General features: G+C 37.4%; 1 protein-coding gene across 15 annotated transcripts in view; it reads left to right on the forward strand.

The window, feature by feature from the left end:
- The window catches only part of TSC22D1 (TSC22 domain family member 1), a 133,914-nt gene that overhangs the window by 18,293 nt on the left and 89,946 nt on the right, over window positions 1-25,675 (forward strand). For 5 of the 15 annotated variants that reach the window (XR_012159014.1, XR_012159017.1, XR_012159012.1 and 2 more), the window contains exon 2: window positions 18,758-18,866. The exons of 2 other annotated variants lie outside the window; for them this stretch is intronic. Coding sequence is in view for 6 of the 13 variants with exons in the window: in XM_073344783.1 (XP_073200884.1) it covers window positions 18,758-18,857 (100 nt within the window). In the remaining 7 variants the exon portion in view is untranslated. Of the gene's footprint in view, window positions 1-16,175; window positions 16,351-17,085; window positions 17,157-17,553; window positions 18,583-18,757; window positions 18,867-19,361; window positions 25,594-25,675 lie in introns of those variants that run through there. 8 more of the 15 variants (XR_012159033.1, XR_012159037.1, XM_073344839.1 and 5 more) reach the window with 8 other exon arrangements.

Raw genomic sequence — 25,675 nt, forward strand, 5'->3', positions numbered from 1 at the left:
AATGTCAAAATTGGAGTGCTGTTACTATAAACAGCATGGCTGAACTGAAACATTCTCATTCATTTAGCCTGTGTTGCTCAGGAAGCCATCCTCGTGCTTGAAAAATGTAATTGTCAGCATATCAATTGCTTTAAAATAGCACTTCAGACACTAAAGCTCTGATATTGAAGCGCCACTAGAAAACATCCAAGTGGCCTGTAAAAGCCAAATACTGTAAACAGTGTATAATCTAAGCTTTTTCAGTTTTTTTAGAAATATTTTAAACTGATTTCTGAAAATCTTGCACTTTATCAAATTTTTTTTAAATTGTGTTATTCATAAACCATAGAATGCTTTTAAGGAGGAAGTTGCAATGTTTTGGCTAAAAACATGGGTTAATTACATTATGAATGCAAATATTTAACTTAGTTTTCTGTCTTCATAAATTTATTCAGGACGATTAGCCATCGGTAGATACAAAAGACAAGGGAGGAAGTCCCATCAGTAGGGTGCAAGGCCAACACCTTAGGGTCTGGACTTCTCTGCTTTTTCCCTACCCCATGTCTTTTTAGATGCTTGTATGTCTCCTGGCAGGGTCCACAGCAGGACCCAGGTGTTCTTCGTCTTTGATTCAAACCTCTTGCTAGCAGTGGTCTGATAAACTTGAAGATCTACACTGGAAGCAGAAGGCACTTTCTATTGGTTTTCTTCCTTCTAGCCGTGAGGGGGTGGGCTGGGCTGGGGAGGTTTAAAATCTCTGCTACTCCACCCTTCTAGAGGTGTATCTGCTGCAAGAGAAAGGAAAGAGGTGTCTCTTACTCTACCCTCTCCAGTAGCCTCTGAATAACTCCACTGCCTGTCTCTGCTCCTATTTTCCTAAGCAGCAGCATTATGACATTACCATAGTTCTTGCATTTCAGTGCTTTTTTCAGGGTTCTAAATAAAAGCAGTGAAACTTACTAGTCTTGTTTTGTTTTTTACTGCTCTCCTAGCCATTCAAAGTGGTTTCCTTTGTCACTGGGTCTCTCTTCAATCTCTGATTTGTGTGTATTCACTCTGTCTCTTTTGCTCAATAGCTAGTCACAACAGGGAAAGTCAAGGACTTGACTCTGAACGTCCATGTCTCTTGTTTTTAATGGCCTTTAACATCTCATCAGTTGTATGCATCACCCTAGCAACTCTAGAAAGATATTTAAGAATTCCTGAAAAAGTGTACTTCAGAGTTGAGTAACTAGGTTAGCTTTTAAAAGACTTTGTCTTGGTAAGATCTTTACCATCAAGAGTTAGTGTGGTGTATGTATTTCTGCCATTTCACCTATGGTCAGTTTGGCAGCAGAATGTTTACAGCATAAAATATAGTATGTATGTTTTGCATGGTTGTCACTTGCAAATGAATATTCTGCTTAACCATCATTTTGTACCTTGATAGATATCTTAATTTTGTTTCCAAAAAAGTGGTGGTTCTTGCATCTACTGCAAAGTAGATATTCCTCATTGGAATGCTTGTATGCATTGCTTTGTGTATGTGGATACAAAGAAAATCTCTTCTGTCTGTGAAACAATCTCAAGGATTCTTGCTGAAATAAAATATTGAAAAGGAAATTTTCCCTAACCTTTTAAATTTAACAGTTTAAAATATTTATCCATAAATATTAAGTTTTATTAATTCAATTAAAGTACAGTAAAATAAGTGCATAATTGGGGGTAAGGGAGAAAGCAAATTAGTGTAGTAGACTAAATACTCTATATTTTATGGTTGAAGTAGGGGTACAAAAATTATTGAAGGCATCTGAAAAAAGGGAAAAAAGCAAATACACCTTTTGTAATCTTTTTTCCAGTGTACCTCCATACTGTATGAATTGAGTATTTAAAGAAATATACAGAATTTCTAAATTTACTATAAAAACAATAAGGAAAATAGTTTTGAAAAAATGTAGTACCAGATTTGTTAGAAAAATGGTTTCAGAAACAAGCATCCACTGAGCAGTACTGAAGCATCTTCTGTCTTGCTATTTTTTTCTGAATTTAAATTTGGCATTCAAAGTCTTTTATATTGTACTGTCTATACATGTCGTATATCACAGTATGGTTAACCTGCTCATAGACAAAAATAAAAATTCAGTGCAGGAAATAAAAATGGGACTGGATATACTGAATATCCTTTAAAAATGTTTTGCTGAGTACACTGATGTCATTAGAGTTGTCCATAGGCCCCAGGATGGACTTCTGTAGGCCCCATATTGTTATCAAATCTATTTCAAACCTACTGGCTTACTTTAATTAGTAATTGATACCCTCTCAGTCAAAACTGAGAAGGAAGTTGTGTGCTCAATGTAAGTTTCAGTTTTGCAAATCCTCTAGCCTTGCATTATAACTACTCGATCTCCTTTTTGGGGGAGTGTTACCCACACACAATTCTGTTCTCACTTTAGGGGCACCCACCTTTACCCTTTCCCTAGGGCTCAAGGCAAACCCCTCTTACTTTAGGCACCCATCATTTCCCTTCTGTGGGCTCAGGGTGTAACCTTACACTTTACAGGTTTGTGGGGTCTTTTACCAGTGAAAGAGCTTGACACAGTAATATCCTACTTAACAATCACCAGAACACAATGTACACGGTACACATACAATGCTCACCACTCCCAATAAAGCAGATGAACTTTTCTTGATGGCCAGTCAGGATCAGGTCATCTGGGGGACTCCAGTTTCTGCATGGTGTCATTGGCAAGGAGTTGAGGTCTGGCAGCTCTAGTCTTGGGGCTGTATCCTGGAGTTGGTTCCCAGAGAACTTCCTTTTGGACTCCAGTTTATATAGTGAAACTTGAGTCTTGCTCACTGTACCCTAATCATTTTACTAAAATTTTACTAACTAATCCTAACATATTGTAAGAAAATGATCTAACCAATCATACCCCACCACCTTACTTACACCTAGCAAAAATAATTATGTAACAGAACGAAACAGACAGAGATGATACAGACAATAGAAAAGTGGGAACTGTAAAGTTAAAACAATAAAGTGAGACTTTCACAACCACAACTATTGATTAAGTGATTTCTTGCCAGACAGAACACTATCAAACTAAGTTTTCTTTAACCATGTTAGGGGCTGTTTCTGTATCTGGTGATAGTGGGTGCTATTAGGACGGGATCCCCTTAACAGCCTGATACTACATTGTCTGTAGTAATGTAATTTAGATGGAATGTGAGGATGTGACTTTCTGCTTCTTGGGTAATGGCTGCTACTCTCCTAATATGGCTGCGGACAACGGCCTTAGGCTTTACAATATGGTTACAGGAAAAGGCCGTATCCTTATTAGTAGGGAAGTATCCCATAATACTTTCGAGGTCGTAACTACTTTAATTGCTGAGACTAATGTAAGAAATGGTTCCCGAAGTTAAATAGTAAAAATGAGACAAAAGCTTATAACACTTGAGCTGCCAAGAGTGGTTGTGCTAGCAACTGATGAGTAGTGCCAACTTGAGCTTTAGCCTATACCTCCTGATGCGGGAGCCAAGTTGAATTAAAAGCGCCACCACACTTGAGAAAAAGGGTTTTTGTGTGTACGTGGGACTCAAGTTAGTAGCAACATTAAATTTTTAACTTGAGGCTAAATCTACAGTCAAAGCAAGTCTAAAGTGCCTGAATCACTTTAAAATGGTACTCGTGTGCCTTAGTCATTTAGGTGCTTTTGAAAATGTTATCCTTGAGTTATTTTGTAAATATGGGTATTGTATTTGATTTTCAGCGGTTGTTGTTCCAGGAATCTTGGTTTAGAAGCTGAAAGATTCAATACATATTTCAGTGGTTGTGCTTGGATTCTGGAGGAGGCAGTTAACTGGTCTGATTTTGGTATAATCCAAATTACTCTCTACTTTGAATGTGATTACAAATCAGTGGTAGAATGGTCATTAATCTGAGATCCAGAAAGTCCTGTAGATGTCGCTCTTAAAGTATAAATGGATTAGCAAAATATCAGTTTTAAAGTAATCCTAAACAGCTGAGTAAGTAATCAAATGACTATATGTTTAACAGATTATTCAGCAACATGCATTTTCCAACAGATGTCAAACGTACAAATTGGTAGCATTGCATAACATCGTAGTAAATAACAGAATTGGGTGTAAAAGAAATGAAAAAACAAACAAACGACATAACACTTCCTAATTGCCCTAATAGATGGTGTATACTTGATGTACAGGATTGCTTGTCAAGAAATTTGGGATCTATTCCTGTTTTTGGCAGTCTTAGATGACACTCTGAATTTCATACAGGAAATAATCTGTGCTTCTATTTTGGGGTCCCCAATGCGGTGCCTGTGGGCGCAGTGGCACCCACGGGGCAGTTCTGTGTATTGCTGTGTCTCGGCAGCATTTCGGCAGTGACTCTTCTTTTTGCTGCCGCTTTTTGGTGGCGGGGTGTCTGGCACCTGCCAGTCTTCTAGGAATAGGAATGTGCTATTCCCACAGAAAGGGGACCCCTGTTCTGTTTGAAAAATGGGGATAGTACAACCTTATCTAATACGTGTGTTGAGTATAGAGCTTTCCCTTAATGTTGAAGCATTTTGAAATACTTGTATCATGATATAAAATGTTGCATTAAAAATGTAATTAAACATATTTAGTTATTTTTATTACTGTTCAGAAAATACTTGAATAATTAATTTGTATTTAAAATTGGCAACACTAGTAGAGTTAACTGAGTGGCCCTTCTGCTTTTGTGGATAGCCCTGAGATGAAGGAAAACTAAGTTCCTTGAACATCTTTAGCACCTGAGGTAATTGGGACAACAGGATTGGAAATTAAAGAAAATATGGTCATTGTTTTTTACAGTTCTTAATTTGACAGTGTTTACAATGTGCCAGGTGCTGTTCACACAGACAGAAAGATCCTTGCCGTGGACAGTTAAAGAAAACAAGCAGTGTACAAAGGATTGGAGAGTGGGATACAATCAGGGCATGTACAGCAGTGGTTCTTAACCAGGAGCCCCGGGGCCGTGAGCAGGTTGCGGGGAGGGGGCACCAAGCAGGGCCAGTGCTAGACTCGCGGGGGCCCAGCGCGGAAAGCCAAAGCCCTGCCACCTGGGGCTGAAGCCTGAGCAATGTAGCTTTGCCAGGCAGTTGCCCTGCTTGTTACCCCCTTAATGCCGTCCCTGGTTTTTATATGCATAAAACCAGTTATTGTGGCACAGGTGGGCCGTGGAGTTTTTATAGCATGTTGGGGGTTCTCAGAAAGAGAAGTTGAGAACCCCTGGTGCACAGTATATATTTATTTTTTTAAAAAAAAGTCCACAGCAACTATATATGACTGCCCCATAACTTGTTCATTATAAGTGGGCTGACATCTTCAAGGCATCTCAGAAGAGGGGGTCTTGAGGAGGTATTTGAAGGAGAGGTTAGTGGCTTTATTGATTAGTTCATGGAAGATGTTCAATACTTGGGGAGCAGCATGGAAGAGGGTGCAAAAATATATTGGTGTGGTGGTGGGAAATGCGTAAAATAAGTAACTAAAGAGAGGAAGAGCTGTGAAGGTACTTAAAAATGAGGAAAAGAGTCCTTAATCTAATGTGATGGAAAATGAGGAGCCAATGGAAGGAATGAAGTAAATTCAGAATGATGCACAAGGCGGAGGTTGTTGTAAAGACTGGAGATGATGATGGAGGGCTTGAATGAGAAATGTAGCAGTGTGGATAGAGTGAAAAGTCCTATGTTAGAAACATGACCAAGGAAGAAATAGAGTATGTGGACACAACCTTGGGGTGTGTGTGTGTCTGTTTCTCCCCCAGCCCAGGTTTATGGGTATGTGAAAATTATTCCAGACTAACAGAATGGGGAAGGGGTTATTTCTGAGATCTTACGTATGGTGCGTGTTCTGCAGTTGATAACTTTTTATATATAACCTAAATTACCTTTACCCTCCACCATCTTTCCTTTCCTCTCTCCCTACTGTTTGATACTCCTTGCATTTTGTTTCAAATTAATTTTTAAATTCTTTGAGGCAGAGACCATAAATCCTATCTGTTTATGCAGTGCCTAGCATAGTAGACTTGAATCTTGATTTAGACCTAGGGTTGCCACTACAATGCAAAATCAATTATTTATAAATGAGACACTTAATAGTGTTCTTTTAATATAGTTTTTTTAAGGTTGCAAAATCAAGCACTTCAGAATTAGAAAATGCCAGAATTAAGTTTGCCAATGTGACCTTAATTTGGCCCCTTGTACATATGCATTATTATATAGTCTTTATGATCACAACCTTAATAATCCTTTAATATAGCTTTGTGCATTTTCCTAGCTTTTTTTAAAAAGCAGACTGAAAAAACAGAAGTGATGATGTGGCATTATATTAACCCACGTGGGTGTCATCAGAATGGTTGTAACCTTTAGATCCACCACACAGTCCTCTGCCATTTGAGCTAATAGAATGGCTGATAACAGTAGTAGGTTGTCAGCCTCCATGTGGACTAGCATGAGAGGGGAATGGGACACTTTGCCAGTGGGTTTCAGATGCTTGCTGAAAGCAGAGGAATGGTTCTAGTCCAGGCTCTGGAGAAAGAGTGTGGTTTTTAGTTGGCACCAGGGCTTTGGAGCGGAGCCGGAGCAGTGGAGCTGCAGGTTTTTGCCTGGAGCTGGAGCACAGGTCCAAAGCCCTGGTTGGCACAGACTCTTCTGTCTATTCTCTCCCCCACCCCCTCTTCACCTAGTTAGTTCCAGTCTCCACTCCTTAGGGTTCTCAATCCAGTCTTCTTGCTCAGACAGTGTCAGTTCTCCCCCAATTTCTCAACAGATCTGTCTCCCCTTTCCAGCCATCTCCTTTCTTCCTTCCATCCCCTGGTTCTCAGTGCTAGTAGTCTTGCCCAGCTACTCCCAGTCTATTCCCACTCCCACCCTGGCTCCCAACTCAGACCCAATCTATTTTCCCCGGCTTCATTCTCTGAAACAGCCAAACCACTTTGGCTATTTTTATTTAAATAAGTGGAGCCTGAGAAAGACACTCACTGTGGAAAATTTCAGCTGTTAAGTGGTTAGTTTGGCAAAGTCCGAAGCAACTGAAAACAGGGTATTATAGTGGGATCTGTTGGACAACCTTAGGCTGCTCTACACTAGAAAATTAGGTTGGTTTACCTACATTGGTCAGGGGTGTGAAAAATCCACCACCTCTGATGGTATTGTTAAGCCAACCTAAATACCTTTGTAGACAGAGAATTCTTCTGTCCACCTAGCTACCGCCTCTCTGGGAGGTGGATTACCTATGCTGATGGAAGAACCCCTCCTGTCGGTGGAGGTGGTGTCTACACTGAAGCTGCTGTAGTGCTTTGTGTTGACAAGCCCTTAATAAGCAATATATTCTACGTATGTTGTGTGCGAGCATAGCAGTATTTTAACTATTGATAACTGTGCACGTCCATAGTTGGATCATAGGATAGCTAGTGACTTGGAAATGTAGCAAGTCCTAAATGTTAGAGGGACCAGCATACTTTTCTCAAATTCCTAAATAGGTGCAGAGAAGGGCCCCAAGGCTTACTAGAAGATTAAAAGGTTTATGAAGAAATACTTCAAGACCTTCATTTTTTTTAGCCTTCAAAAGAAGACTATAAAAGAGGCCTAATTAATATGGAAATATCAGCGTCTCCAAATAAATACTTAAGGATCTAATCAGCTTACATGAGATGACCATCTGAAGCTGGTTAGAGAGAGGTTTAGAATGGATATTGTGAAGAATAGGCGCATCATTTTCCAAGAAGATTTAGACCTGGAACAAGCTACTAGGGAAGGGAAATAGTTTTAATAAATTCTACTTAAGAAAAGAATAGCTCTAGTGTCTAGTGATATTGTCAGATATGTCTGATAAGCAAGCAAGGTTTTCTTCCTAATACATGTACCAATGATTCTTGTTAGCCTTAAAGTTCACTGTATGTGTGTCATTGAGTTTATGAACTTTTTAGAAAGATCTTCTGATCACTAACATGGAATGAGGATGGGTATAGAGATGAGCAGGATTGAAAACTAGACGGGGGGAAAAAGTGTTCTTCCTCGAAACTGGGGAGAATTATTAACCATATACAAAGTTAGTCTGCTATTTGTTGAAGTATGATAATGTTTCTTTTGACTGTGGGAAATCAAATTAAGTACAATTTTAATTAAAATTGTACATCTTTATTCTGAATGTTGGCATATGATGTTTAGAACGTTAGTCTTATTTTTTAATAGACTGTTTTGGGCTCTTGAAACTTTTTTCACTGTAAGCTAATGTAGCTGCTCAGTATTTTCAGTTGTATGTACCTTATGTATGGATTGTCTCCTTTTGAAATGCATTCTCCAAACTCTCCACTTCCAATTAACCTTTTTTTTGCTGACCTCCTTTCTATTCATGCCCTCTTACTTTCCTATTGTCTGTCTTAACTGTGTGTGTCTAATTTAGATTCTGAGCTCCCAAGGAACCTTGTCTTTTTATCATTTGTAATGTACAATCGACTCAGATGGCACTGTATAAACATAGTACAATATTAATAAATTTGTGTAAGAAATATATTTAAGATCTTTCTGTATGCGAAAGATGTACATCTGATCAGCAGTTCAGTATAAGTGGTGTAAGTATCTCAAAATGGCTTATATGCACAAAGAAGAAACCTAAGTCTTCTGTGTTAAACCAAATAGTCCTGTATAGTATATTGACTGGTAGATTGGATGTGCTCTAATAATTTAATATAGAGCTAAAATAACCAATATCTTTAGAAGGTGCTCTTTGCCAGAACTCGGCTTATAAAAATTCTTCAGAATATTTGCTTGAAGAATGGTGTGTTGGTTAATAGCCTGTGGAAACAATTTTAGTGTTGCCACGTGAAGAATTAAGGTGAAAGATTTCCAGTAGACTTGCTAATTTAAGTCAACAAAGCAAGGTGGAAGGGAGTGTTAATTCAGTGTTGCTTTTTGAATCGAGTTGAAAGAACTGACCGTGGTGTTTCCATTTTGGGAGTGATCACGTATGCATGACTGAAGGCTTGGGATTAATGAAAGAGTCCTAAAAAGGGTTGCCAAGTTGCTGCATTTAAAATATTCTGTGGTTTGGCTAGTTTGTACGCTTTAGGTAGATAGGTTTCAGAGTAACAGCCGTGTTAGTCTGTATTCGCAAAAAGAAAAGGAGTACTTGTGGCACCTTAGAGACTAACCAATTTATTTGAGCATGAGCTTTCGTGAGCTCCTGAAGTGAGCTGTAGCTCACGAAAGCTCATGCTCAAATAAATTGGTTAGTCTCTAAGGTGCCACAAGTACTCTTTTTCTTTTTAGGTAGATAGGTTTTGATAACTTTTCCTCTTCCAATATTAAGTTGTCTACGTGATGGGAACAGCGGTAGGTGTGCGACATGTAAGAGAAGTGAGGGCGGCGGGAAGGCAACAGGAAAAAGTAACCAAAAGAGTCCTGTATATCATTCTAACAAGTTAAATTACCCTTAAATGATGTAGCATCTCTTAGATAAGCAATAGAGCGGGGTTGGGGTTAGTGGACTTCTTCCAAAATGCATAGTTCTTAAAACTATTGGATGGAAGAGCATATAACTGCAGATGTGCTCTTTCTAAAGTTGTATTCAACTATCATAATACTAAGTGCGTTTATATCAAATTAATGCACAGTAAACGTATCCTCTGGGCATACCGAAATAAGGTTTGGGAAAGGTGGTGTTTTGCCTTCATTTATGGGAAGTCGGGTAAGTGAACAAATGCTGTGCTGCTTTTTTTTTTTCTTTTTTAAATGACTAGAGAAGTGAATTGTGTAGTCAGTAAAGCAGAATACTTGGACTTTCTGTATTGATGAGGGGAGGGACAGCAGTGGCAAAGGTGGGGAGAAATGGAAACAAACACACTCTCAAAACAAAGTCCCCAAACCCCCCTGTCTTGATCTAAAAAATAAATGTAAACTGTTATTTATGATTACTGTTGCCTAACTGAAATTTTAAGAGTTCTGGAACCTAATTCAAGGCACTTATATAGCACTGCTTTTTCCTGTTTTTTTTTCTTTCTTTTTTCATATTATCAAACCTTTCAATTATTGCACAATAAAACATTACATTTCAGTGATCAAAACAAGTAGTAGACTTCTGTATTTGGATTAATCATTTCTTTGTCCTATAAAGGTTAATGAAATCAATTTAATTAATTTGGTTTTTCAGCACAAAGCTTACTTAAATAAAAGTAATAAAAAACAGCTGAGGCACAATAGCATAAAGGTTTTGAACAACGCCTTATAGGTTGTTCGTTATTGAGCATGTGTTGAGCATGTGTGTATATAGTTATCCTGTGTAAATCTAGAAAAATGTAAATTTTTCTAGGTGATGACTTTATGATTTTGTAATTAGAAATTCGTGTTCCAAATAGAATTGCACGCTAATTGTGTGCATCTCAAAACATTTAACAGCTCCTTGCTTCTTTCAATAGCTGTGCATCTGCTTTTTTGAATCTTTTTTTTTTTTTATTGGCAGACATGGAAAAGCATTGTTAATTATGGAAGGTTTTATTTTTGGTACTTTCCTCATAGTTCTCTCAATTTATGAAGACTTCTTATTTGCATGGTTTTGCTTTGTCTGAATAGTGCTCAAAGAGTAATACATTTTAAACACCTTTTTAAACGCCATTACTAGTACGGTCTGTGTTTTAATTTTACAAATTATTGGTCCTGGTTCTGCAAACACTTCAGTAGTACATAATTGGACTTGTAAATAATCCCATTAGCTTCAATGGATTACCCATGTGTGCAAGTGTTTGCAACGTTGCTTTGAAGTAACAGAGATTTTATGCCACTAAGGTTTTTTATAAAATTATAGTTTTAGCAGCATCTGATGGATTTAGCATCTGATGCTGCTAAAATTGTAATTTTATAAAAAAAAAAAAACCTCAGTGGCATAAAATCTGTTACTTCAAAACAATATTGCTTCAGTGTAAACCATGAAAAGCTTAGATTTTACAGTTCATTGAAGTTATTGAGAATTTAACATTTTCGAACCATAAAGTAGCATGGGCCCACTCAGATCTGGGGTGTCTGAAAGGAACTGGGACTAGTCCATTAGCTTTTCCTCACTGTAACTGTTAGGGAGACCAAGTTGCTGCAGATTGTTTTGAAGTTACATGCAGGACACTCTTTTAAAATTATCCATTCTTAAAATATTTTTAATAAAAGGTATTGAATTTATATGGCAGAGAACCTGTGCTTCACTTAATAACTAAATGATGAAAGAAATATTTAAAATTAACCCATCTCTCAAAATTAGACATCTCAGACCAAAACAGAACCTCATAAACTGGTGCTGTGGTAAAACAGTAGTAAATATGCTGTCGCCATTTCAGTACCACAGCTGTAAATATCATTAAGTATCCTAAATCACTGGCCTCCAGCCTACAGAATTTCTCTTTTATTTCTCTCCTTTCTAAAGTTGCAGTCCATCTTTATTTCTTCTTCAGAGTGATAAACTTTCTTATCCACTCAGCCACCCCACGATCCAGCTATCAAAGAACATTGCCAGATCAGGTGCAAGGAATTTGATTACAGGTTGCCCTCACTTGCAATATCTTCTCCATTTTAAACACTCATTACTCTTCCTCATGTAATACTTTACCTTCCCCGTGTCACTGTATATATCTTCTCTTTCAGTCCCTTTTTAAAGTCACTAGTTCCTCAGAAAGCCGGTGTCCAAATAGGGTGTGAGATGGGGAAGAATGGCCCTATTTCGTATGTCCACAGTCTGAGCATTGCTGTTTGAGTTCTGCTATAGTTTTTATATATGGCAAAATATGGAACTTATGTAAGCTTCTGCATCACAAGCAGTCATGCCATTGTTCAGTATTTCATTTTGTAATACATTTAAATTTTTCTCATTTATAGCTTTAGATTTAGCTATTTCAGTTACCCAAATCAGATTACTTGAAAAAACTAAAACACAACTATAATATTTGTCTTGTGTTTTTTATGATTAAAACTTAGTCTGTTATCCTCTCCATATGCTCACAGCCCCTCTCCTTACTAGTTCCTCCTACTTCAGGGCCCATTCAGTCATCGCTACAGCTGTCTTCAGATTAACTTCTGTGGGTTTATCATTAGATTTTATTCAATTTTTTTGTCCAACTTCATTTATTTTTTCTTCATCTTTCTCTTTTTTTCCCCTGACCTCTGAGTAGCCATGGAAGAGAGTAGAGGGGAGGAGTCAAAGTAGAGCAGAAGCCTGAAAAGAAAAACTTCAAAAGGTAGAATAGCATATAAGAACCTGTTAACTTACTTTTGCTGTTTGTCTGCACAGCATTCACTTTCCCTACTGCACCTTGTAAGGAAGCAGAAGTGTGCAGCAGAAGGAGTTGATGTAGTGAAGCCAATAATTCGGACATATGTGAATACTACAGAGCTTGTAATATTAACATACGTAATAATTCAGAGCTCGTTACTTTTTGTTTGCTTTGTTCAGCTGAGGAGCAGACCAAGGTAGGTGGATTGCAGCCAAGAAAATGTTGGTATGTTATACCATTCTCACTCAACTACATCCAAATCCTTTTTTCTCTCCTATCTGTTAATCCTTATCTAAAAGCTTCTGGCAGGTACCAGAGGCAAAACTCAATAAAATTGGCAGTACATATCCCCCTTCTTAAAATCCTACTTTGGACCTAAACTCTAAAATTTATAAATAGTGTGGCACTTTTCTCTACAAGTTGCTTGAGACAGTAACTTTCTCTAATTTTTCCACTTATTAGTTAATAATAGTAATAATAAAGTAAAAGGTCCCTCCTATCTGTAATTCTATATTTTCTTTGGTTGACTTGGTACTTTGGGTCACCTTACATTGTCGCTTCAGATACCTGCTGTCACAGTGGGACCCTGAGACTGAATCAGTGGAAACCATGTTATATTCACTCCTTTCATTTAGTAAAGATATATCCTCCTCTAATGAGAGAAATTCTATGGACAGCACCACCATGGACAAGAATTACACCAGAACCCTACCTCAGAAACTGAAGATTGCAGTCTTCTTCTTATTTAACTGATCAGCCCAACACACTTGATCTTTGCAGTAATGAGTGTCAACAAAACATTGTTTAAAATGGCAAGAAGCCCTCTGCTTCAGTTGTCATTATTGTTGTTTCAGTTTGGTGTAAGAACTGCGGAGGGCTTAAAGTGCAAAATTAGTATTAGAAGTGGGAATTTTGCTGGCTTCTAGGAGAAGGGTCTCTATCGATATGACAGCCAATGTAAACAAATAGTTTATTTCAGCTCCCTTTGGAGAAGCTTTTTTGGGGTGGGTTTTTCTCTGGCTTTCATTAAATACTGGATACAAATGTACATTTTGCTAACATGCCTTTTGACTTCAAAGACCACTTTGAACTTAGATTGGTGCTAGGTAGATCCACATGAGAGGATTGCGTCCCCCTTCCATTATTTTATAGTGTCTCTTCTCCTTTCACTTAGTGCTGTGAACCAACAGCTTTTTCTGCAGAGATTCCTTTTAGAATGCCAGTCAAACTGTTGCCTAATTTGTGATGGTCCTTGCCTGTAGTGTTTCATTTTCTTAACTTCCAGTTTGGTTATAATTTTAAAAAGTAATTCTATCAATTCCAGTTTGTTTTATGACTTCTGTTGGATGGTATTTGTTCTGGCACAAGGTCATCTAGGGTCCAGACTTTGAAAAATTTCCTGTAATTTGGGGTGGCTTAAGTGGGAGGATGCCTCTGAAAATGAAGCTCAATATGTCTCAGGGTGGGCACACAAATTTTGAGGCACTCAGAATCAGATGCTACTTTTGAAATATTCAACCTTAACTACTTAGAGGCATTTTGCTGGTTAAATTGGAAAGCAATTCTAAAATGTTGGCATTTGGAAACTTTAGGATGACATTCCTCTCTTGCCTCAAAGAAATTATAAGGCTACAACTTGGAATAAAAAGCAAGGAAGGAGAAAGAGAGGAAAAATTCATCATTAAATTTGAACTAAAATGCCCATGGAAGGATTGAATTCCCTCTGAGCACTTTGTTCCTATCTCTGTTTGTGAAATGCTGATAAAATATTTTATGTTTGCAAATCACTGAAGTAAGACGTGAAAAAAATTCAACAATTTAAAAGCTATAGTTTTTGTAAGTTAGGTTGATTAAACTCTTTGAACCGTGGCACAAGTCAAATTATTACTCGTGTTCAGAATATAATGCTTTGGTTATAGCTTTAAAGATTAAAAAACTTTCAAAGATGCCTCTGCTTTGACTACTTAAATCATACTAGTCTAGTCCTTTTAAGTGTACGTACATTTTAAACATTTAAACTCCTACATAGGGTATGTACTTGATCCTTTAGAATGGTAGTTAGTAGAAGTGTATGTTCCTCTATCACCCAGAGAAGTTCCATTTTCAGATTTAGGGCCCTATTACTCATTGTAGGATCCCTACTATTTGTATTCTAGTGGTAAGTTTCTAAATCTACTCTCTCATTACGTTCCTAAACTCATGCAACAGGAGTCTAAAGTAAGAAGGAAATATGAAGTATTAGTGTAAAAATAAAAACACTTCTCATATAATTCAAAATGAGAGATTGGCAGAAGTAGTTGTCAAGCATAGAAGTCTTTGCTTAAAATTAATATTTGCACACCACAAGCACTGCAGTGTGAGACTAGAGTAGTTTTTAAATATTTGGCAAATAGGAGGGTATTTGAACTAACTGCTTTGAACAGCAAGGAAGACTGTCGCCTTCCATCATGGTGTGTGCATGGGAGGCCTGAGTTAAATCACAAATACCATGACATTGATGCCAATATTTTGACTAATCCTCAAAACTAAGTAGTACAGTCATCACTAAGGCCCTAATTAATCATACAAGAAGCTCCATATAGACAGAACCTTAAGCCTGCATAGAACCTCATCAAAGTCAGTGGTGCTCTACCTAGTTATTCGGTTCTGCCAGGATGGAGCATATTAATACAAACCTTTGGACCCAGATCCTATTTTATAAATTTCTGTAATATAAATTGAGGCAGTGCCACAGAGCCTTAAAGAAAAACATTATTTCTAATGTGTAATTATTAAAGTTTAATGATTAAATAACAACTTGGAAATTATGGAAAACTTTCCTTAAAAAAAAAAAGGTTTTAGCTAGAGGACTTCTTGTCATTGAATAAATTAAATTACTATTAGAGACTCTAAAAACTCCTCCAAGGACTTTATAGATGTATAAAGCTGTTCTTCATACTACTGCAAAATATTTCACTTGCATTTTTTTTATTTAATGTTAGCTGCTTGTTTGAGGTTGTGTGAACTGTTATGAGCGTGGATTGGCATAACATGCTGTCTTGCAGTCACTGTGTGATTCTATCTAAGGAACCTTTTGCATTGTGACTTGTAGGAAATGGATGCATGCACTGACACGTTTGTTGCAGCATAACACATCATATTTATGTACTACACCTGATACACTTGTATGTTACCCCAGTGAGGTTCCAGGTTAATATGTAGTAGAGCTGTGGTTCTCAAACTGTGGTCTACGGCCTATGGAGAGTTGGCTGTTGTGATTTCCAGCTGCTAAAATATGTTCATGCTTTCCTTATAGGACTTCTTAAAGTAAGCAGTGGCTACATGGGTTTTAAATGATTACAAATGGGAAGGGATGTGCTCCATGTGGTTGTGAATGGCAGGGAGAAGGTGGTCTATGAAACCAACTTTGTCCACTGTGGGGATAGTTTGAGAATTCTCATATAAAGTACATGCTAATTGAAATACCAAAAACATAAGAGACAGAATATATCTATGCTTTCCTTCAAAAATTATGCTCTCTGGTAGTTTTTACCATCTTTTTTTCCCAATTGCAGTTAGTATCAGGGTTCACTGCGTGTTCCGCACGCTTTCAACGTGAGATCAAGATTATTTGCCTCAATGTTTACTTTTTTTTAAATCAGGGATAAAAAAATAAATGTGTACATTCAAATTAACACTTCACTTTAATAAAACTTTCCACTGTAAAAGTGGTTGGGGTTAAACATTTACCTCTCTTGATAACTGATTTGTTAGATATTTGTACATATAAGTGTGTGTAAGCAATATGAACTTTTTGTATTTTTATACTTCCTTGGCTTTGAGAGACTCACAGCAGAAAATATTTTAAAACATAAAATCATTTAAGTATATGTTTCTACTGCGTCTTTTTCTCATTTTCTCCTAATTTGCTAAACTCTCTTAACATGTGGCTTGGATGAATGGAGAAATGACTTCTTCAGAGGCAGCAGGCGAACATTTTTCAAGGACATTTCTGGCACCCCTTCCCCTAGAGACTGAAAGCATCCTTCATGGCAGTTGCTTTTAATTCAATGTGGAACACACCCCTCACCCTCCAAGACTGTGGAACAGACTGTTCAAAGGTTTGAGAGCAAACACATACTTGCTGTTGGTAATGAAAGGCAAGCAATTAGTGTGTTATTCTTTAAAACATAATAATGGGAAAACAACAAAGGAGCAGCAAATTAAACACAGTTAACATCACTTTCAGAACAGAGTGGAGAGATTTAAGAAAGATTTTAATTGCTAATGGCAGTTAAAAGATCATAATTTTGTATCTTGATGCTAAGGCATATTACTAAAAGAAAAGCAAACTCTTGATTACAGTTAGCTGAATGTTTGATGCTTCTGAAAGCTATATTGGGTTTACATTATACCGTCTCTGTAATGTACTTGAATTGGTTGAAGTTTAATGTAGTATTGCCACTTTCATTAGTCTCTGGAAGAATTACTGTAGCAATTAATTTTAGGAAAGGTCAGATGGGATGGAACTTTCCAAATGCTTCTCATCCACCCTTTGTTTTGTTTTTTCAACCATCTCATAACTATTGTAGTGGGGTTTTTAAATAAAGTAGTCCCTGATTCTGCAGCTGTATTAATGCAGGCAGATGCTTACAGCTATGCAGAGTCTCACTGATTTCAATGGAATTCCCAAAGAATATAAGTTTGCCCAACCAGATCTTGTTGGAGGACCATAGCTTTATTTGGTACCACATACATAAACAAGTTGTATGCTTGTCTCATGGGGATTGTGTGTACTGCATTATTTTATGTGAAATGCACAAATAAGAGGTCATTGCTTTTTTTTCCCCCCCAAGTATTTCCCTGCTGAACTGACCACTTGAAAAAAAACATTGAGGGATTCTTGATCCTAACAGCTGGTCTTACAGTAAGTCACTTTTTGGAACTATGGGAACTACGATGTTGACCATCTGATATAAAGCATTAAAGGAAGCTCAGAGGTACATGAAAATATATACCCTTGGGTTGCAGGAGTTGACATGAGATGATTATTGCTAATATAATTCTTGTCCAGCAAAAAAGTAGTGACAAACTATATAGTTTAATTGGCTAAATGCTTAAGGGATATCCTCTGTTTTATTATCCTTAAGAATTATTAAAAACTTTATCTGGGCAAACAGCTTGTTAGAGTAGCTCAAGTTAAAAAATTAGAATAATTCTAAATTAAATCTTACACCATGTAAAACATAGTTTAACTTTACAGCCTCAAAACATAACCTTGGGCATGTGCTGGTGATTGGTTTTGCTTCATTAAGTATCTGCAATGCAATTTCCCATAAGTTAGCTGACTAGCTTGAGCCTGAGTTGTCACATGTATTCTCTCCCCCGCCCTTGTTTTTTGTTTTGATAGCACTTTCATGCCCTAAGCCTATATTATGGGGGGTGTTTTTGTTTGTTTGGAAGGGAAAATTCAACATACATTCACTGATTAAAATAGTCTACCTACAGAAATGGGACAGAGGGGAACAGCTCAAATATCCTAGGCTGAGATTTTTATGCTTCTTTCTGCACTTTGTTCTAGTTTCTTTCACTTTATTTAGTGGTAGGTAGGAAGCTATTACTATTAAAATTATGAGGAGAAAATATAAAGTAGATTTATAATTTACATGTAACACTTAAGATTTAGAAATTCCTAATTTAGGGTATATTTTCTAGAGTTTGTCTCAAAACGTTTAATTTTAATGCAAAGCTCTCTATCACAGTGCAGGTTGTAATTTAATTTTAAAATTTTACCCCAAAAGAAAAACACGGAGTCAGTCTAATCTAGTCTTAATAGCTTTTAAATGTCTCTCTGAATAATAGCCCTTCATACCTGATGAGGGGAGCTGGGGTTACCTTCAGAGTCTTCAGGTAGAAGATTTTCATTAAATTAATGTAAATGCATATTTTGAGGCAATATCAGCCTGTAACTTCATTATATTCTTAAGGAAAAATAATTGAAATCAGATAGGTCAGAAAATTAATATGAAGCTCCAAAGAAAGTATTTGGCAAACATAGTTGTCAAGAATTCAGTTCAAAAGAATCTGTGCATGCAGTAATCGTGCAGAAAAATGTTCAATAATTAAATAACATAGTGTTTGTGATCAAAAGGACTAGTAGTCTGTTGCATGTTTGGTTGGGTGCTAGAGGGAAGCATTGTTTCATCAAGAGGGAAGTTCTTTTTATCTGCCCTAGACTATGTTCATTTTTGTCAATCAAGGCTTGACTCAAATGAAGGAGAGGGTCCTGTGAGACACACAAAACCATCTGAAATATGGTTAATCAGACTTTGAAACCCACATCATTAAGAGGGGTAAGTTTGGTTTTTGGTGCAAATGTTTTTTCTATATTTTATAGTTCTACTAAAGTAATGAGCCTAAGGTAGAAATAAAACTGTATGTGTGTGTTTGTATCTGTTTTGTTTGATTTTATATGGCTTAACTTTGTTCTTTGTAAGTGACCTAAAACAAGTGCTAATATTTCAACAGATACAGAATGACTGAGTCTAACATTGCACACTGGTATGCCTGTGAAGAGGCATTACCAAAGTTAATTATGTCTAGTGCAAATGCTGGGAGGTCTGACTGAGCAAAGCAGGTAGGTGAAAGATGCTTGCATGGAGAAGAGATGGAGGGGAAGTGAGCGTAAGAAGTAGTTTTATTTAAAAGAAATAGAAAACTCTGCCTGAATTGAGTTGGTGAGAATTTCCTTACAAGGAAAGACTCAAACAAGAGGAACTCAACATATTTTGTTTGTCTTGTTTTAAGTCATATTTGGGGGAAATTATATATGGATATTAATTTCTAATATTAAAAATTAAAATATGGGTAAATTTTGGGATTTAGTCCAGTAAGGAAACGTAATTAAATCAAAAAACATTCTGAAAATGTTAAATGGCTAAATTATTGCAGAACTACTTCAAGAATATTCAGTACAACTGAATATAACTTTGACTAAGCTCTGTGGGAAGATCATCAGCTTTACTTTATATACTGTTAATATCTTACATGTGTAATAAGATTGGTGAAATCAGCAACTTTTGAAGTGTGACTCTACTCTGAAAAATGACTAAAAATTGAACCTTCTTACCAGATCTTGGGCCCTGATCCTGCAGTACATAGTGCATGGGCACACTGGTCACTTGCAAGGTCAGGGCTTTAAATTGTTCCCCATATGTATTCAATCATATCTGCACACATTAGACTAAAATAAGCTTTATCACTTTGTACTCCTGTTAGCAGAACCAACACAACTATGAGAACATCAAGGATCTGCTTGTGCCTCAGCAATAAGATTAAGTTCCAATTAGTAAACTGGTATAACTGAGGGCCCAAATCCGCCTCATCCTTTATTGCTGGTAAAGACAAGAAAAGAATCCAGCTTGAGTCTCATATTCCAGGCTGAGATTGCGAGGCTGATAGGAAACAATCTTTTCCCCTGAAAGTTGAGAACATTTGACATGAAACACAATAAACATGGAACCTTACAATGCCATCGTTGAGTCCCTTTTCAAAATAGGGTAGCACTTACATTTTTGAATGAATGCTACAAAAAGTAGTCTATTTAGGATTCTTTCTTTTCCGTGCACAATGAGTAATTCTCCACTAGCATTAATGGCAGTGATCTATATTTATTGAGAGTAGGATGGTTACATGTAAGGGATGCAAACTTTCTTTACTTTTTGCTATATTTGAGTTCTCCAGAAATTACAAACATCAGAGGAGAGTCATGGAGAAGAGCAGGCGTAAATACCAAAGGAGAATAGACTAGCAAAATGTCATCTTCAAAATTCAGTTTGAAAAATGCAGGTAGCCTTATTGGAGTGGTTACCCTTCACACTGCTCATCTGTAGCACAAAAACTTGGAACTTGACCCAAACAGAAAACTGGTTGAAAGACTAGAGAAGTTTAGGAGAAATGTGAGAATTCAGAGTATTGAGTGGAAAATCAGCAAGGTACAAAATCAAATGGTATAGAAAAAAAATACATAAGCTAATTGCAGGTATAACTGAATCAAGTAAACAGAGCACTGAATTCTGAGAAGTAAAATGAAAGCCGCTATTAATAAAGAAATTGCAAGTTTTGCACAATAATTTTAGTATGTTAAGGATATATGTGTATACCAATATGTTGGTAAACTTGGTTTTGTTTTGTTTCCCTTCAAAAAAACAAAACAAAAACAAAAGAAAACCCACTTTATCTTTGTTTCAAAAACAATTTTTTATTTCTTTTACCAATTCTAATACTTTTTTCAGAACAACTTGAGGCTTTACAATTTCCTGAAAATTGAAAGGGCATTTTCTTTTTTTTTTTACAGTGGACTTATGTTAGTGCCAATGAGATCTGACTATTAAAGTCTGGTTTAAAATGCTTTATTAACTAGTCTGCTGAAGTTCGCTGTCGGCTACACTTGGCATACAAACTTTGAAAGGAAGGAAAAAATAAAAGAAACAATAATAAAAAAAAAAGCCAACCTTGATAGCCCCTTCTACTAAGGATTTTAAAATATGCTACCTGTAACTTAAAATGACTTTTAAAAGTGAGGTTTTCGGACCACTATATCAATGACTTGTTATTTTTTTTAAAAGCCAAAATCATAATGTTATCAAATGACTACGTTTATGCATAATAATTCTTTCATTAATCATTTGTTATAATCAATCATGATTCAGCCTCATTACTCCCATGCATTTACTGCTCCTATGCATGTTCTCTTGACTCTAACATAGGCAAGAGAAATATACTTCAGATTTGTGCAAATGTGACACAGAAGTTGATAGGTATGATGGAAACTCTGTGAAACTCTCTAAATTAGAGATGGTCATCCAAGGATTGAAAACTGCACTGCCCCAGGATGTGTTATATTCTGCGCTAATTTAATAAAATAAATATATTCTAATCTGATATGGTCCACATCATTGGTAGCAGAGCTCCCAAACTGGTGACACAAATGCTCTGCTAGAGCAAAATGGTCAGAAACCAAAGCTTTATACAAACTGGAAAGTTGCAATTCTGAGCATTCTGATGGTATATGGCATTTGTTTCTTTTCATGGTAGGCTGTGTGATATTTGACCTCAAAATCAACTATTCAGATTATCATTTTGCTTCCTTTTTCCTCCACTGTAGTGACTGTTGTTTCAAGACTTATTGATGCTAGAAACCAATGTTTTATGCCATCAAAAGCTCTTAACACCAGGACACTTACACTGCTGATAGTCCAGTGATCAGAAAGGGGAAAAAAAAAATTTCTTGTGGTCTCATCTAGTCTGTCCTGTTGTCAATGTGTGCTTGTTCCCACAGTACATTTCTAGTACTTAATTCAGTGTAATTTTAAATGTCTAAAGAAAATGGGCCATTCACTTCTTCATGTGGACGACTGTTCCATAGTCTACAAGATTTTCTTGTCAGGACATTTTCCTCAATAGGCTAAGTTTCATTCTATTGCTCCTAGTTATATCCTCTTATATCACCTTAAATTCTTCTCCTTTCTTGATATTTACGCACTTCAGATGTTACCATGTTCCTTTTAGTTGCTGCTTAGCTAAGGTGCACTTACTTAGTTTTTTTTCCGTATGTCCGTTATTCCAGTGTAGATAAGCCCTTAGCTTGTACATTTTCTGATTTTTTTGAATCTAATTTTATTTCCTGCTCATATTTTCTACCTCTCTAGATCTCTTTATCCTTTTTCTTTTCTCCTGGTATTTGCAATACCTCCCCATTGATCTCTGTTTCATTCACATTTGGTTTACCTTAACTCCGAGATAATTACTGAAGATGTAAAATTAGGATAACCTTACTGATTCTTGTGACCACCCCAAGGGAGAGTCAGGATCACATGTTGTTTTTGTAGATGTCTCAAATAATTAAACCTAGTTTGCTTTTAAAAGAAACTAAAATTGCTTCTGAGACATTTTATGCCAAGTTTCAGCCTTAAGCATGTTTTATTCAGCTGCGTTATAAAACACCTCAAAGTAGGTTTCTAAAGGGAAATGCTAACAGACCCTTAAAATGTAGCTGCTGTATTGTTCAAAAGCCATTTTTCCACTTTTTTTTAAAAATTCAATTTTTCCATAATTAGTGTCAATAGCTAACAGAACTCAGTGCTAAGCAATCATTCTGACATGTCCATTGTTGATATTTTAACAATTCATGTATGTTTCATACTGGTGCCAAAAGAAGACATTATTTTGCCAGGATTTACTTTGTTGGTATTATATTGTGTACATGGTTTTCAAAACAGCTTTTTTTTAGCATAGGCAGATCAACAAATCCTATAGTGGATTTTCAGCCTACTTGCAGTCCTGGAAGTAGAACCAGACCTGTCAATAACTGGAAGCAGGATAAAAATCACTTCTCCTATAGAACCTGCCCTTTTACTTCCGCATCTGTAATTGCGGATAGGTGTCTCCTATTTCACTGCTGCAGATGATCAGTTACATTTTTAAACAAAGCAAAAGAATTCAGTGGATCTAAAGGGTTAAAATGCATCTGGTTTAGCAGCTGGGTATCTGGAATTAGACTTTTGATTCTGCATTCCTTTGAGGTGCTGCAGCGGTGTGCGCTCTGACGAATGCTGCTCTCACCATGGCAAACAAATAGACAAAGAAGAAAGGAAAAGGGAAGCTTTTCTGCTTATGCTCTTCTCTACTTACCAAATGCGTCTCTGGGGATTGTTGTCTGTCTTCCAGACAGGGCTTCCATAGTGGTCATACACAGGCTTGTGTAGGCCTACTTCGTGAGGTTCTGAGCAGAGCCATGAAAGATACAGAAAAACAGGTGCCACTTTCTCCCTAATCCCAAGAATTACTGAGTGGCAGTCGACCCTATCCTATTAGGGGCAATAGAGTGAGGCCAGCTCAGGCAAGACATCAGAGGGAGCTGCTGTACTCCCAGAGTCCCCATCAACAATAAAAGCAGTTCATCATGTGGAGCAACAGCATTGCCTCTTGCCTCTCCACAAAAGGCTGTGAAAGGAAGCCGACCAGCACGCAGTACAGCCAGTGGACCAGACAGAAGGCAGAAAAGGGTACCATAGACCATCAGTCCACTTTCTAAATCTATCTGTTGTGCCCATCTACCAGAGTCTGAGTCAGCCTGTGTTTCCCTGGTGGTGGTGTAACCATGATGCTCTTTCTCCACCAGCGAGGAAGAACCCAACACAGCCCTCCACGTCAAAGGAATCGGTGAATTCTTTTCCCAGTAAATATATGGGACCTACCCTGCTGGTCCAAGCACAGTTCAGCATCTTGAGTCTCTTCCAATGGCCCTCATGAAAATAACCCAAATAGGGGCAAGAAAGTAGACTTCCCTGGATAAGCACATACCTCAAAGGTAGAAGGAACCATGTTTGTGACACATCTAAGAGGAATTCAGGTGCATCAGACCTAGATCTTTTCCCTCTGTCCCTCCAAATCTGAAAAAGAAGAAGCTGGAAAAAGGAAAGGCTAAGTAAAATACACCATCCCACAAGCTTCCAAAAAGATGCAGAAGAATCTAGCTGTCCCCCTCCCAGAGACATACATCTATATAGCAGCATCCAACTAATGTGACCGCAGGAGTTCAAAAGTCCCATCAGAGTATATGGTAGCCAGAACATACAAACCAGGGCCCATCTTCCTATTCCTGAGTCCTCAAGGTAAACCTATGCAAACTTAGGAACTCCCTTGGAAAGGATAAAAAGCACGTATGTGCATTGAACGGCTAGCCACTCCTTTACGAGAGACTCCAGGGATCCGAAGGTAGATTCCTGCCTGAGAGAAAACTACAAGGGAATGAGCCAGGCCATCGCATGCATCTCCTTGCTTTATTTAGCAAATTCTTGGATGGGTGGATTGATTTATTCTTTGGGTGCACTACTGCTTAGCACCAGGAGAGAATTTAGGCTGGGTTCAATACTGTGGAAGTTTTGTTTGTGTTTGGATGCCTCTTTGGACTCCCAGTACCTGTCAGCCAGCACCAGGGCCTGCAGTGCGATACTCAGACATTACATGTCACTACAGTACTGGAAGGTGGACGTGCAAGCAACATCTTCCAGCAACATGAAGACTCTTTTAGAAGCAAAGTAGTGGCAGTCATCAGATACGACCAGTGAGACTTTTATTCACCGTGTAATACATGAATTATTTTTATCCTTTCTGAGTATTCAGCTATCAAATACATAGCATCAGAAGTTCTGTCCCAAAGAGCACTGCATATACTACAATTTTTCTTCTCTCCTTTTTCCACTCCTATCCAGAATGATGTAGACTGTTAGAGAGAGCAAAGATGATATATTGGCTAAGAAAACCCCGTTGCCTGGACCTGATCAGTATCTTGCTAGGTCAGCTACTTTTCCTCCAAAGCAGGACAGACCTTTTTCTCCACAAGGGCTTGTCATGCATAAAGGGCCAAGCAGGCTTGACTAGGCTGCATGTGGCTCTTGAGAGGCAAACCATAATTAAAAAGAGATGATGCTCAGCCACATTCATGTCCACCATTTTAATCTCTGGAAAGAAGTGAACCAACATGATGGTGGTAAAATTCAAATATTCAGGCAGAGATCATGAAATTCAACTAAAACAGTGCATCCTCAATTGTCTACAAGATCTTGCTATTGGGCAAAAGCTCCCATGTTAAACACAGTCTTCATCGTATTCAGTGTCTGAAGGTGAACTGATGAAAGAGGTAGGATCTTTCTTCATCATCTACAAGTAAAACAACTTCTTCAGAGCCACCTTACTCATTCATTTACTTCAGGTACTTGTTTACCTCGGTGAACAAAAGCAGACTAAAGTAAATAAGCATATATTTGCAGTCACTTCAGCTGCCATGCCTCATCACTCCAGCGATGCAGTGCTGGTAAAATCTTAAAGATCTATGGAACTTTCTGTGCTAAAGAAAAGGAAGATTAATTACCTGAACACTTGCTTTCTTCAGGTAGCAAAGCATCACAGATCCAGCTCCCCAGGGAAGAAAAATTTGGTCTAGGAATGCAAAACAGTAACACAGGGATTGCGGAGGTTCTTGTGTTCTACAGTAGGCATTATGTGTAGTTACAAGTATACAGTACCATATTAGCTGTTGAAGTTTCCCATCTGGTGGGCTTTCAGGAGGGGAAGTGAGTTTTACCTTGCTGCCAGTGATTGATGGGTCTGGTTCTGCAAGTAGAGAGGAAGACCTTCCTATTGGAGCTGTGGACTAGTACCCCTAAGAAAAGAGGGGACAATTTAAAGGAAACTTCCAGGTAAGTACAAACACCTTTTCATCTTGCAGCTTCTTTCTGCTTAATCTTGTGGGGAGCTGTTCATTATGTTGCAATAGTAGATACTCTGATTATAATTAGAGCTTGTCAGAAAATGGAAGGAAGAGCAAGAATTGTGGAAGTTGAGTTTTTCTACAAAATTTGGACAAGTTCAAAATTTTCTGAC

Source organism: Lepidochelys kempii, chromosome 1 (assembly GCF_965140265.1).
Source record: "Lepidochelys kempii isolate rLepKem1 chromosome 1, rLepKem1.hap2, whole genome shotgun sequence".
NCBI classification, from domain to species: domain Eukaryota; kingdom Metazoa; phylum Chordata; order Testudines; family Cheloniidae; genus Lepidochelys; species Lepidochelys kempii.